Here is a 14327-nt window from a genome sequence, read left to right on the forward strand (position 1 = left end):
CGCTTCCGATTCCGGGCCGGGGAGGTGAGTGGGGGGGGACCGGGGGGTCCCGGTGTTCGTGCCGGGGGTCGTCGAGGAGTCCCGAGGGGTCCCTGGTGTCGGTGCCGGGGGTCCCGGGTGTCGGGGGCGGTCCCCGGTTCCGCCGCTGAGCCGCCTCTCCCCGCCCCGCTTCTCCCCCCGGTCCCGCCATGGGGGATTTGATCCTCAACTTGGACTTGTCCGTCCCCGAGCGGCGCCCCAAGAAGGAGGGGGGCAACCGCAAGCACCAGAGCTTCGTGCGGCGGCGGCGGGAGCTGGAGCGGCGCGGGGTCCTGCGGCAGAAGCAGCTCCCCCCGAACCCGGGAGGGGCACGACGAGCCCCGGCGAAGCCCCCCCGGCCGCGCCCTAAAGAGAACGGCTCCGTTCCCCCTGAAAGCCAAGGGAGGAGGGGTCGGGGGGCAGCTCAGGTGCCTCAGGACGGCCCCGCGAACACCAAAGGGAAGGGTCTGGGGTCCGCTGGGGGTGCCCCCGAACCCACCGGCAAAGCCCCCTCGGCGAAGCCCAAGGGGAAGAAGGGTCGGGGGGCGGCGGCCGGAGCGCCCCCGGCGCCCACCAAGCTGCTGGCCATGGACTGCGAGATGGTGGGCACGGGCCCCGGGGGCCGCACCAGCGCCCTGGCGCGGTGCAGCATCGTGTCCTACCACGGGGACGTCGTGTACGATCGCTACGTGCGGCCCGAGGCGCCCATCGTGGATTACCGGACCCGCTGGAGCGGCATCCGCCGGCACCACATGGACAGAGCCGTGCCCTTCCAGCAGGCACAGCGGCAGGTGGGGACGGGGGGCGCGGGAAGGGGGGTGGGAGCGCGCGAATGGGGTCTGCAGTTCGGGGGATGGGACTAAAATAGGGAGTTGGGGTGGGGGTGTCGGCTGTGGGATGGGGTGGGGGCTCAGGGGTGGGAGTAGGGGCGTGGGTGGGGGAGGGATCGAAAAGGGGGTGGGCGGTGCAGGGCTGGGGTCTGCAGGTCGGGGGATGGGACTAAAATGGGGGGTTGGGGGCACAGGGTTGGGAGTGTGGGGCTGGGATGGGGTGGGGGGTTCTGCAGGTCGGGGGATAGGACTGGAATGGGGAGTTGGGGGCTGGGAGTCTCGGGGTGGGGGTGAAGTGGGGCTAGAGGTGTCAGGGTACAGGGCTGGGAGTGGAGGGCTAGAAGTGAGGGGTGGGGGCTGCAAAACCCAGGTGGGGGGCTGGCAGGGCTGGAAGTGTCAGGCTGTGGGGCCAGGGCTGGGGTGGGGGGCTCTAGGGCTGGGCTCTGTGTCCCATGGGCTGGGGGCTGTGGGGCCAGGGCTGGGGGTCATGGGGCTGAGGGTGTGGGCTGGGCCCCCAGGGCTGGGGAGGGGGGTTCAGAGCTGCCCTCTGCAGCACAGGGGTTGTGCCCCCCACACTGCCATCCCCACTCAGCCCCACACCTTCCCACCCACCTGGCAGCGGGGCCGCTCTGTGTCCTGGTGGGGCAGCCGCTTCCCACGGAGCACAGAGGGCACTGCCAGGGGTCCTAAACCCCCATCCCACCCCCTCCCACGCAGGTGCTGCGCATCCTGGCCGGGAAGGTCGTGGTGGGCCACGCCATCCACAACGACTTCAAGGCGCTCCGGTATTCCCACCCCAAAGCCCTGACCCGGGACACGTCCCGGATCCCGCTGCTCAACCGCCGGGGGGGCTTCCCAGAGAACATGGCCGTGTCCCTGAAGCGCCTCACCAAGGCCCTGCTGAACCAGGACATCCAGGTACTGCTCCCCCCACCACGGGAGATGGGGACCACCCATGCCATGCCAGGGTGACAGTGGGGCGGGGAGGACATCCCTGGTGTCATGTTCGGGGTGCCCCAAATTCAGCTGCTGCTGCCAGTCCTGTGCCTCAGTTTCCCCTTCCCTATGTGTGTGTGGGGGGGGACCCTCAGCTCAACCCCTGCAGCCTCAGGGGGTTTTTCCTGCTCTGTTTTCTTTAATCTCTGTGCATCCCCCCACAAGTTGCCTGCAACCTCAAATTTGCCTGTGCCCCCCCAAACTCCCTGCATCCCCCCAAATCTGCTTGTGCTCTCCAATCTGCCTATTCCCCCCAAAACTCCCTGCATTCCCCCCAAATCTGCCTGTACCCCTAAATTGGCATGTAGCCCCCCAGATCTGCCTGCACCCCCTAGTTTTTGTGCATGTTCCCACCCAAATTGCTTGCACCCTACCAGAGCTGCCTGCACCCCCAAATCCACTTGCAGCCCCCCAGAGCTCCTGCACCCCCTCATCTCCATGCATCTCCCCACCCGAGCTGCATGCATTGCCCCACAGCTGCCTGCACCCCCAATTCTGCCTGTAGCCCAAATTCTGCCTGCACCCCCAAATCTACCTGCTGTCCCTGAAATGTGGAGCTGTGCCCACGCTGTGTCTGTCCCCACAGGTGGGTTCCAGAGGCCACTCCTCGGTGGAGGACGCCCGAGCCACCATGGAGCTCTACAAGGTGGTGGAGGAGGAGTGGGAGCAGCACTTGCAGCAGAACCCGGAGCAGGAGTGACCCCCTCCACTCAGGGGGGCCTGGAGTGACGCCCCCCAGCCTGGTCCTGCCTCCAGAGCGGGCCCAAAGGGACATCCCCAGCCAGGTCTTATGCCTTAGAGGGGCCTGGAGTGATGCCCTCAGCCTGTCCTGTGCCCTGGGGGAGCCTGGAGCGATGTCCCCAGCCTGTCCTGTGCCCTAATGGGGGCCCAGAGTGAAACCACCACCTTGGTCCTGCCCTCAGAGGAGCCCTGGGAGGAGCCGTGGGTGCTGAGGAGCTGCCCCATCCGTGAATGTCCCAGAGCCAGGAGCGATGTCCCTCATCCCTGAGCCCCCCAACGTGCCTTGTGCCGCTGCTGTTCTGCCCTGTCCTGCCCAGAGACGTGGGGAGAGCCTGGGCTGGTGCCTTCCCAGAGGATGGTCTTGGGTCCTGCACCCTTGGAACAGTTTGGGGAGCTGCGTGGGGGGTCCCGATCTGGGGCAGCCCCCATCCGTGGGGGATTTGGGAACGGAGCAGGCTCCTTCCCGTCCCCAAAACTACCTCTGCCAGCACGAGGAGGAGGCGTGGGAGTGGGCGGGACTGGGATCCCGCCGGGAAGTCTCCACTCCGCTGCAGGAGCTGCTCCCGTCGGTGGTTCGGTGCCACCTTCCTCGTCGCGAAAGGGGCCGGGACGAGCCCGGGCGCGGGGAGCAGCGTCTCCCCATCCACCTTTCCGAGCCCCCCCGCGCTGCCCTGGGGACGCCCCCGGTACCGGCTGCTGGCCGTGCCCTCGGCGCGCCCCACCCCGCCGCGGGGCTGCTTTGAACTGTGAAAGGTTTATGCGCAAGGTCCCAATTAAAAGAGAAATGATTAACGAGCTCTTTCCTTCGGCGGCGGGGAGTGGGGAGGAGCCCCCCGGCCTCGGTGGGGGGGGTCCCTCACCGGGCTCCGGGGCTGCTGCCGTCACCCGCCACCCGCCGACATCTGCGTCTCGCTGGTTCTTCCTCCTCCTCACGCCAGGGGCGGGCTGGCCCCTTCACCTGCTCTGGGGACCCCCAACCCCTTTTCTGGTTGAGCCGCCGGCGGGTCTCCGGTGCTGGTTGTTCCGGAGGGGCCGCGGCAGCCCCGGGAGCGGGGCCGAGCCCGCAGCCGCCCGGGGGGATCCCCCCGCCCGCGCCGGGCTGGACGCGGCCCCGAGCCCCCGACGCGCGTCACTTTTTCCAGCCTTTCCTCGTGTTTACGTGGCTCCGCTTGGCTCGGGGCGGCGGAGCCCGACGGGAGGGGTGTCTTGGGGGGCAGGACGCCGCGGTGGCGAGACCTTCCACCTTTGTTTGGGGTTAAACACGCAGATTTGGGTGCCCACCCCCCCGCGGTGCCGGGGAGCGGACACCCGAGCATCCCACGGGGCGGGAGTTTGCGGGGTTTTATGGGGGCTCTTCCCTCCCCCTCCTGCCTTTGCACACCCGTCCCCACGGCCCGGGTGGGGGTGGGAAAGCTGTCAGAGCCCCAAAATCCAAAGGAAAGTGGGAGCGCGGGAGGAGCAGGCGGGAACCTTTGTGTCTGGGCAGGGTTTGGCGGTCATTAGGGGCTTTACAGCGGTTATAAATGGCCGGTCGTTAAAGGGGTTTATGGCCCTGGAAATGAGAAGCAGCCGGGCGGGCCCCCAGCCCCGGCGGGCGCTGGATGCGTTTCGGAGTCCTGGGGGCTTTGCTTGCATCCCACCCCGGGCTCTCTCCGGATGGGGATGGGGCCAAGGCGGGGGCAGGAGCAGGGTCCCAGAGCTGAGGAAGAGTCCTGGGGCTGGGGCAGGTGCTGGAGCCAAGGAAGGTTGCCGGGGCTGGGGAGGGTTTGGGGCTGGTGAAGAGTCCTGGGGCCAGAGCAAGGGCAGGGGCTGAGGAAGGGTCCTAGGGCTGGGGCAGGATCTGAGGCAAGGTGCTGTGCCAGGGAAATGTCTCAGAGCTGAGGAAGAGTCCCAGGGCTGGATCCTGGGACTCAGGCAGGGTCCTGGGCCAGGGCAAGTTCTGGAGCTGGCTCAGGGTCCTGGGACTGAGGAAGGGTCCTGGGCTGGGGCTGGAGCTGGATCAGGGTCCTAGGAATGAGGAAGGATCCTGGGCTGGGCAGAGGCTGGATCAGGGTCCTAGGACTGAGAAAAGGCCCTGGGCTGGGGCTGGGGCTGGCTCAGGGTCCTGGGCCAGGGCAGGGTCCTGCTGTGGACGCACAGGCAGAGGCCTTGGGGCACGTGGGCTCCCTCCCGCCCCACAGCCGGGGGTCCCGGCAGCCACGGGGCCGGGGCCGGACTCGGTCGCGCCGTCCAGCTGTGTTTCATTTCCGCAGCGGCCGTGGCCGTGGCCGGAGGGGCGGAGGAGGAGGAGGGGGATGTCCCGCCAGCTGGGATGGATTTGCAGGGACTTGGGGTGGAGGCGACGGGCGACCTGCCCTCACTCAGGCTTCAGCCCCCGGCCCCACACATTGGAGCCTCCCGCCCCGTCCCCTGTCCTGACATAGTGAGAGGTTGGAGGGGGGGAAGGCGGGGGCGTCAGGGACGAGCCCCCGGTGGCCTTGGCTTCTGTGCTGGGTGTGGGGTACACGTCACCCCTCCCGGGGTGGATCCCGGGCACCAGCGAGGGGGAACATCCCCGAGCAGCCACATCCTCCCAGGAGGGGCTCTGGGGCACTGACAGCGTTTTGAAGAAGGGGAGGGGGGGGGCGGGCATAGGGGTGCCAGAGTGGGAAGGGAGTCGTGCCCGGGCTTGGGGAGCCCCCTCCAGTGGTTTGCGCTCGGGATTTCTGCGGTTTCTGAGGATTTCTGCCGGGAAGGGGGACGCAGGCGGCGGCCGCTGCCGGATGTTTCCAGAGGCCGAGCCAGCTGCTGCTGCCCAGGCGCTGGGACGCCGCTCCCTGCCCGCCTCCCAGAGAATCCGTGTCCTTCCCGGGGGTCACCGGCGCTCCGGGGGGGTTATTTGGGGCCAGTGGTTTGCCTGCCCACCCCAGAGCTTTGCCGGGATGGGAGGGAGAGAGAGAGGAGGGTGGGGTGCGAAGGCTTTATCCGCCCTTCCCGGCAGAATCCCTTCCAGATGTGGGGCAGCTGGGGCTGGCGTTCATAATCCTCCTGGGTCACGGTGCCCAGCAGGGGATGAGGGGGACAGGGGTGTCCCGGGGGGGTTGCAGACAGATCCCACCACAGCCCTCTCCACCCACTTCTCCTGGAATGGGGCTTCTTTTTCTCCCCTCGTTCCCTAAACTTGAAGCAAACACTCAGCATCACCCCTCCTGTGACTCCGGGAGGGGGGGGGACGCAGCTCCTGCCCCCCTGGGGTGAAGGGGTTGGAGTGACCCTTCTCCAGCACCCCTTCCCCGAGCCCCTCCAGCTCTGCCTGTCCATGTTCCTGTCCCTGTCCCCTCTGGCGCGGCCCCGGCGCTGCTGTAGGTGAGGTTATGTCAGCGCCTGGTGAGAAATCCTGTTCTTCGGGGGATTAGGGACGCGGCAAGCCGGGACTTGGCCCGCCGGCCCCGAGCCGGAGGTTCTGGGGACACGGGGGGGATGTGACCGGGAGGAGGGAGGCGGCGGGGGCTCTGCTGGGGGCCTTTTCACCCCAAACCGGAGCAGAAACCTCTCTCCTTCCATTCCAGAGCTGCTGCTGAACCAGAAACGCCATTTCTTGCTTTTCTTGCCCAGAACCGGCCCCGCGGCACAACCTGCCCCTTCCCGCGGCGGTTCCCAGGGGAGAGAAACCTTGGGAAATCCCTCAGCGCTTGTTACCAGGGAGGGACCGAGGGTTCACTCGAGGGGTGAAACCCTCCCCCCGGGCTCGGCCACAGCCACCCCCTCCCGGCCCTGCACGCACACGCGTGTGCACAGATGTGTGTGTGTGATTGCGTGTGTGTGATCATGTCAAGTCGCCGGCCTGTGCATGCACTCGTGTCCACACGTGTGCACGAGTGAGCACGAACACCTGCACACACGTGTGCGTGAGAACATCACACCTGTGCAAACACGCGTGTCCTGTGCACACGCGTGTGCCCCGGGCTGTGTCTGCAGGGTGTGCGTTTGGGGGGGTTGGAGGCAAGTTTGGGGGTACAGGTAGCTCGGGGGGGGGTGTGGGTGCAGGAAGCTTTGGGGTTACAGGCAGTTCTGGGAGGATGTGACAGCTTGAGGGGTGGGGGGGAACACACGGAGATCAGGGGGTGCAGGCAGATTTTGGGGGGTGGAGGCAGCCCAGGTAGGGGGCATGCACGGAGATTAGGAGGGTGCAGGCAGCTTGGAGGGGTAGGGGTAGAATTGGGGGGATGCAGCAGCTCCGGATGGGTTGCAGCACATTTGGGGTACAGGCAGTTCCAGGGGGGTGCACAGAGATTAGGAGAGTGCAGACAGATTTGGGGGGGGAGGGGTGCAGCAACTTGGGGTGTATAAACGGCTCGGGGGGCGATGTGAGAAGTTCAGGGGGTGTACAGGCAGATTCGAGGGATGCAGCAAGACGGGGGGGCGGTGAAGGGAGATTAGGGGGTACAGGCAGCCTCGGGGGGAGTGGGACAGGCAGACCAGGGGGTGCCCGCACGCCCCTGGGCAGATCGGGGCGGGGGCTCCCTCCGGGGTCTCCCTGCGCAGGTGAGCGCGGAGCCCCCGCGCCGGGGCCGGGGCCGGGGGGTGGGACCAGCCCTGCGATAAAACGGCGGTGCGGGCGGGACGGGACGGACGGAGGGAGCGAGCGAGCGAGCGGCGGGGCCGGTGCCGGTGCGGAGGGAGCGGCGGGTCCCTCGAACCGCTCAGTCCCCCCTCGATCCCCCCTCAGTCCCCTCCCTGTGACCCCCTCCCGGTGCCCCCCACCCCCGGCAGCCGCGATGCCCAACTTCTCCGGGAACTGGAAGATGAAGAGCTCGGAAAACTTCGAGGAGCTGCTGAAGGCGCTGGGTGAGTGGAGCCCGGCGCTTCCCCCCTCCTGGATCCCCCCAGGTCGCCCCCGGGCTGGGGAGGTGCGCAAGGGAGGCTTGGGGGGCCTTCCCCCCATCTTCCCTCCGAGTCCTTCTCCAGCCCGGGGGGTCACAGGGCCCAGAACCGCCGTGTGCGGGGGGACCCCCCCTGCTCCCCCTTTTCACAAAGCCCTCGGGGCCGGTGCCCCGCAGGGGAAACTGAGGCACGCGGGGGTGGGAGTTGGGGGCTCGGCAGCACTTCCGCTCCCCCAGGGGTCCCACATGGCCCCCGAGGACCCCACTCCTGCCTGCCTCAGTTTCCCCACCCTGGTGGTCCCCCCCAAGGCACCTCCAAACTCCCCCGGCCCCCCAACCCAAAGGCACCCCCGGGGCTCACCTGCCCCACGCACCGCGGGCACGGCCGTGTCCCCAAAAGCGCACTGGGTTGGGGTCCCACCCCCGCAGGGCTCCACTCGGGCCCCTTTGCCCCCCACCGCGGTGCTGTGTCCCTGGGGAGCGGGGCTGGGGAGGGGGCCACGACCCATCGCAGGGGGTGGAACTGAGTGGGGGGCACAGGCTCTGGGGGTCCCCAGGGATTTGGGCAGGATCAGATGCAGCCCCTGCACTGCTCCCCTCCGCCTGACCCGCTCCTCGCCAGCCGGGGAGCTGCCGGAGCAGAATATTTTCCAGGTTAGGGGATACGTAACGAATATTTCAGGATAATTATCACTTTCTTGGGTTTCACTCCCGCTCCCCCGTCCCCCCTTCTCCCTCCCCCTCCGGCCCCGCTGCTGGAACCGGCTCGGGGAAACCTCAGCAGGAAAATAAATCCGCCAGCCCCCCCCGCCCCTCCCCGAGCCCTCTTCCTTTCCCACGGCGGGACTGGGGGGGCTCCTGCCCTTTGGCCCCCCAGCTGGTACCCCCAGACACCCCTGGTAGAGGGGCTGGGGGGGTTATCATCCCTCCAGGCTGGCTGCATCATGCCCCATCTCCGAGTTTTTGCTCCCTTTGGGGGCTGTTTTTCCTTTTCCTCCCCGCCGTGGGCATCATGTGTGTGGGGCTGCGTCTGCCCGCGTGAGCTTTTGGGCACCCCCCGGTGTGAGTCAGGCCTCAGGGGGGAGGGAAGGGACCTGGGGGTGGCCGTGGGGACCCCTCAGGGACGTGTCCCTCCCCAGTGCGTGGGGGTTGGGCCCCCTGGGCACCCACATCCCCCCTAAGTCCCCACCGGGGAGCTGGGACCCTCCGTGTCCCCCCCGTTCCTGGGCCGGGGCGGAGCCCCTTTTGTGCGGGGACCCTCTCGGGGGGCGCAGGGGGTGTGGCCGGTGCCCACCCGGAGGGTGACACGGGAACAATGTCCCCAAAGAACAGCTCCCCCTGTGACAGGCGGGGGCTCCAGGACATGATGGATGAGCCGCCTTTGGAGAGGGGACAAAGCCCCAGCTGCCCCGCGGTTGGCGGGGGGGGGGACGTGGGACCCCTCGGGGGGGGTCACGCGGGTCACCAGGCGCAGCGCTTGGACCGGGGGCCTTGTCCCCGCCGTCACCCCGCGCTGGGTGAGCCCTCGCCCCCGTCACCCCCCGTGCTTTCCCCCGGGCGCATCCGGCGCCAACCCCGGGATCACCCCCACCCCGCCTCCACCAGGTAACGAGAGCCAGATGTGGCCCAGATGTGGTCGCGGGGGGGGGGCTCGCCCGTCCCCCCCTCGTTGGTCGCCTTGAGCCACCTGCAGCGCTTGGGGTGCCCTGGGAGGAGTCGCTGCCAAGCGCGGGGGCCGCCGCCGCGACCCCCCCATTCTCACCCCGGGTTTGGGGGAGGGGAGGGGACAGCGGGGGCCGCGTCGCCCCGAGGGCCCCGAACAGCTCCGGTCCCCCCGCGGGGAAGGGGCAGCTCGCCGGGGGGACGCTGCGGGAGGGGAAGGGAGGGAGCTCGATGCCACCGTCCCCCTCGGCCAGGCGTGAACATGATGCTGCGGAAGATCGCGGTGGCGGCGGCGGCGAAGCCGGCGGTGGAGATCCGGCAGGACGGCGAGAGCTTCTACATCCGCACCTCGACCCCCGTGCGCACCACCGAGATCCGCTTCAGGGTGGGCGAGGAGTTCGAGGAGCAGACGGTGGACGGGCGGCCCTGCAAGGTGGGCGCCGGCACACGCGTGTTTTCGCGTGGGCACACGTGTGCTTTGCACCCGGGGGAGCAGCTGCACTCACCACACGCGGTTTCATGTGTGTGCACACGTGTGCAAGCATGTGCATGTGAGTGTGTGTGCACAGTCGTGCGTGCACACGTGTCAGGCACACACACACGTGTCACGTGAGCTCTGGTGTGTGCCCACACGCGTGTATGCGTGCACATACATGTGTATTTGTGCTCACAGGTTTCACACGGGGAGGGCAGGAGCTCTCCCGTGGTGCGTGTGCACAGCTGACACACGGGTGCACACACAGGCACACGTCTTTTGTGCCAGGGCAGGAGCCCCTCACGCGTGTGTGCCCGTGTATCTGCACGCACACGTTTGTGCACACGTGGGTGGTTTTGCACGCACGGTGAACGCAGTGTCTGCTCCCACTGTCCCCGTGTCCCCATCCTCTCCCCGTGCCCCCTACCCCCTCTTCCCACCCCGCATCCCTCCCCACCGCCCCCCAGGTGACAGATGAGCCCGCACACCCATCTGGTGCAGGGGCAAACGGCCCTGTCCGTCTCTCATGGGCAGTGACAGATGCTCTGGTGCAGTGGGGGGGGTGTCCTGCTGGGTGCCTCCCCCTCCAAATGTTGCCCTCTTCCCCCCCTGCAGAGCTTGGCCAGGTGGGAGAGCGAGAACAAGATGGTGTGTGAGCAGCGGCTGCTCAAGGGCGACGGGCCCAAGACGGGCTGGTCCCGGGAGATGACCAACGACGGGGAGCTCATCCTGGTGAGGGGGGAGTGGGAGGGAAGGGACCGGGGGCAGCGCTGCCCCACTGCACGCTGGGAAACTCCCATGGGATGGGATGAGGTGGGATGGAGAGGGGGCCGTGCCGTGACCCTGCTTCTCCTTGCAGACCATGACGGCTGACGACGTTGTCTGCACCAGGGTCTACGTCCGGGAGTGACCCCCGCCCTGCTCCGCTGATCCCCCCACACCGCCCCCACCCAGCCCCTCTGTCCCCTACCCCCCCGTGTCCCCTCAGTCCCCTCCACTCAACCCCCCAGCCACTGGGAGGGGGGACCTCAGCCCAACCCCGTTTTTTGGAGGGACACACACGGCTTTCCTCCCCCTCCACAGGGCGGGGGCTCTCGGGAGCAGGAGAATCTCCTGTTCTGGCCCCGCTCTGCTGCGGCCGGAGCGCCCGGAGCCTGGCGAGGTGCCGGGGCACGGCGGGGGGTAATGCGGCCCCTCCCTGGCCTTTGGGCTGCTTTGAACTGCTTTGGGTTCGGGTTGCTGTCGGTTCCCGCAGCCCCCAGCCCTGCCCCGCGCCCCCTCCCCAGTATTTATTTGTGAATGTGGTACCAGACAGGAACACCAAACCCCCCCAGCTGGGGCAGTGCCAGGTCCGAGCCCCCCAGGGTCCAAACCCCCGCCCCGTGTCACCTCCCTCCCTTCTCAATAAAAGTCTTATGACCTCCCTGTGGTGTCCCTGTCCCCTCCAGGTCCTGATGGCACATGCACGGATCCCACACCCCAGATCCCACACCCCAGATCCTGCACCCCGGATCCCACAGCCCAGATCCTACACTCTGGATCCCACACCCAGGATCCTGCACACCAGATCCCACACCCTGGATCCTGTACCTCAGATCCCACACTCTGGAACCTGCACCCCGGATCCCACACCCTGCATCCTGCACCCCGGATCCCACACCCTGCATCCTGCACCCCAGATCCCACACCCTAGATCCTGCACCCCAGATCCCACATCCCGGATCCCACACCCTGGATCCGCTCCCCGGCCGTTGCGCAAGGGGCCGGGGGCGAAGGCGGCGGCCGGGTTGGCACATCCTGGCGTGGGAAGCGGGTGGTGACCGTGGGGTGACGGTGGGACAGTGTGGTGATGGCGTGTTGGATTCTGCCTCAGCACCGGCACGAGGGGGGGGGGGGGGGCAGGAGAGACCCTGGAGGAGCCAGGGTGGGCGCTGCCCTCCGGGATGCGGCTCCAGGGGTTTCCCGGGCATTCTCGTTAAGTGCTGCCCACTAATTGCCCTGCGGGGGGTGGCATTAATTACCCCGGGATGGGGGAATGCTCGTCTTGCTTCTGCCCTGGGGGCTAAGCTGGGGCAGTGCAGGGAGGGTGGGGGTGCAGGGGGGGCCCTGCCCTGGGGTTTGAGGTGCAGCCCCCCCATGCCCTGCCAGGACCCCTCAGCCAGGGGGGCCCCCGAAGCACCGTGGGGAAGGTGGGGGGCACTGCCCCGCTTCCCCCATCAGCACCGGGGTCCCGCTGAGCCTTTGGCGTGATGGGGGACCCTGAGGGGGTGAACGCAGGGGAGAGTGCCAGGACTCGGGGTTGGCTTCACCCCCCATGCCCGGGGTGTGATGCTGCACCCCCCGGGAGCGCGTCCAGCAGCGGGAAGGGTGGAATTACAGCTTCCCTGGGGAGGAGGAGGAGCAGGAGGAGGGGGAGGAAGGCTCTGGTATCTCCAGGTGGACACTTGGCAGGCGCCCATCGCCCCCGCCGCCATTCCCAAAGTGCTGCCAGGGCCGCGTCCCGGCTCTCCCGACTGTCCCCGCGCTGTCCCCCGGGGGTGGGCGCAGGACTCGTCCCCCCACCCCACCCCCCAACCTCCGTCCAACCGGCCGCTGCTCCCCCCGGAGACCCCGGGAAAGCCACGGCCGGGCAGGAGCAGCCGGTAATGGAAACCAGCCGGCTCCGACGGCTTCCCCACGGTTGGAGGAATATCCGCTTTCCCCCGCTGCCCTGGGGACGGCTCCGGTTTGCCTCCGGCTGGGGGGAGCGGGGGGGGGGCTCTGGGACCCCGAGAGCTGGGGCGGCACGTCTGGATGGGGAGGGGTCTCTTTCTGCCTGCGCTCCCCCTCACAGCGGCCTGGGGGTCCCATCCTGCTCCCGGGAGCTGGGAGGGGGTGCAGTGGATGGCGGTGCCCCCTCCTCGCAGCACGGCCGAGGCTCGGGGGGGTTTGTTTGGCGGCTGCTCCCGAAACAAAAGCAGATTCCTCCGAGCGAGGCTGGGCTGGGGGTCGGGATGGAGGGGCCGCGGGTGACCCCAAAACTGCTCTGGGGGCTGTGCCCCCCCCCTCCCGTGGCACCGCGTGGGTGGTGTCGGTGCCCCTGGCGCCTCTAATCCGGCACTAATTCTCCCCTGTGACCCCGGTGGCCCCCGGGCGGCCCCGCTGCCCCCTCGGGCTGGGGAGGGGGCCGGGCTGGCCCCTCGCCTTTCATCTCCGCAGACAAAGCGGGGCCCGGCCCCCTCCCCGCTCTGTGCTCGGGGAATGAATGCCCGACCCTGGGGGGCCCTGGCCCCTCACCCCGCAATTTTTCCATGCGTTCTCTGGAAGCAGAGGCTGAGCCGGGTGTGGGGGAGCACTCGGAGCCCTCGAGAGGGAGCGGAGGGGGGGCTTCGATCCGCCCGAAGCGGGGCGGGGGGATGCGCTGGCTCCTGCCCCTCCCTGCCCGGGCAGGGGGACAGGACTTGTCGGGCAGGTTTGGGGGGGACACCCCCCTCCTCTGGGCCGGGATGCTGGGGGGTGGGGGATGGAGGAGGGGGGCTCAGCTGGAGGAACAGCACATCCCACCACCCACCCCCTCAGCCCCACGGCGCTGGAAAGGGGCAGAGAATGACCCCAGCCAGGCTGTGCCTCCCCCCCTCAGCCGGTGTCACCCCCCAGCCATCCCCACATCCTCTGGGCCGGCTGCTGCCCAGGTCGGAGCCCACCCTGGCTGGTCCCGAGGAGTCCCAGCTGTGTGCCAGTACCCCCCCCCGCACCGGGTACCCACCCTGATGACCCCGGGGACAGGAAAGTGCCAGGCTTGGGGGATCTTGGCCCCTCAGCCCCCTCGCTCCTGCAGAGGGGGGTCTCTGGGTGAGTGATGGGGATATCAGTGTCACTTGGGGGAATTTTGGGGGCTCCACGCCGGGCAGGGCTGGGCTGTTGCAGCCACCAGGCCACACGCTGGGGTGGGCTCTGGCACATGGCACGGGGGCCCCCTGTCCCTGGGAGGGGGGGAGCAGCGCCTTGCACTCGGCCTGGCAGGAGGCGACCCTGCCCTCGAGGGTGTCCCCGTCTCAGTTCATCCCCCTGGCGTGTCCCCAGGGCTCGGGGCAGCTCGGGACGCTGACACCGCTCAGCGAGGCATCGTCAGCCCGGGGGTGGGGAGGGTGGGGGGGAACAGGCAGCCCTAGGAGTGGGGGGACAATCATCTCCTACGCGGGTTCACCCCCTCCCTGCGCCCGCCGGGGTTGGGGGCTGTGCAGGAGCCCCCCGCCCCGCTCCCCTCGGCTGGCGGCCGGCCAGCATTGTTCTCGCCTCCTCCTCCTCCTCCTCCTCTCCCCCTCCAGCTGCATCTGGCGCCGGAGCTTTCCTGGGCTCCAGCGGTTGGAGGGGGGGTCTCCAGCCCCAGCACCCCCCAGGCAATCCTGGGCACGGCTCCCCTGGGCAGGGGGCTGCGGGGCTTTGCCCCTGTTCCATTGGGACGGGGAATCTCGGCAGCTCCACGTGGAGGAGGATGGGGGAGGTGTGGGGTGCACCTTGGCCCCCAGTGGGGTTTTTTTTGGGGAAGGGGCTGTCCCCATAACTGCTCAGTAGCCCAGCTCTGCCCCCTGGCACAGCTGGAACCTGCCCCCGGGGTGAGTGCAGGGCTGGAAAGGAGGCGGGCTGAGTCAATTTGGGGGGGTGGGGGGGTTTGCCTCCATCGTGGGGGCTCCAGGGATGCTGAGGCGATGCAGAGGGTCTGCGGGGATAAAAAGGGGGTGAGGGCTCTGGGGGCGGTGACAG

The 14327-nt window shown here is 68.6% G+C and overlaps 2 protein-coding genes across 2 annotated transcripts; both read left to right on the forward strand.

Annotated features, from left to right (window-relative positions):
* Window positions 1-14: 14 nt before the first annotated feature.
* ISG20L2 (interferon stimulated exonuclease gene 20 like 2) lies at window positions 15-3357 on the forward strand. The gene is made up of 3 exons (XM_050327861.1): window positions 15-809; window positions 1566-1766; window positions 2431-3357. The coding sequence occupies exons 1-3, from the start codon at window positions 189-191 to the stop codon at window positions 2542-2544; spliced, it is 936 nt and encodes a 311-aa protein (XP_050183818.1). The 5' UTR covers window positions 15-188; the 3' UTR covers window positions 2545-3357.
* A 3912-nt stretch (window positions 3358-7269) lies between these two features.
* CRABP2 (cellular retinoic acid binding protein 2) lies at window positions 7270-10989 on the forward strand. The gene is made up of 4 exons (XM_050327877.1): window positions 7270-7412; window positions 9364-9542; window positions 10200-10316; window positions 10444-10989. The coding sequence occupies exons 1-4, from the start codon at window positions 7343-7345 to the stop codon at window positions 10492-10494; spliced, it is 417 nt and encodes a 138-aa protein (XP_050183834.1). The 5' UTR covers window positions 7270-7342; the 3' UTR covers window positions 10495-10989.
* Window positions 10990-14327: the final 3338 nt, after the last annotated feature.

Source organism: Myiozetetes cayanensis, unplaced genomic scaffold (assembly GCF_022539395.1).
Source record: "Myiozetetes cayanensis isolate MyiCay16 unplaced genomic scaffold, myiCay2020 scf35, whole genome shotgun sequence".
In the NCBI taxonomy this organism is placed as follows: domain Eukaryota; kingdom Metazoa; phylum Chordata; class Aves; order Passeriformes; family Tyrannidae; genus Myiozetetes; species Myiozetetes cayanensis.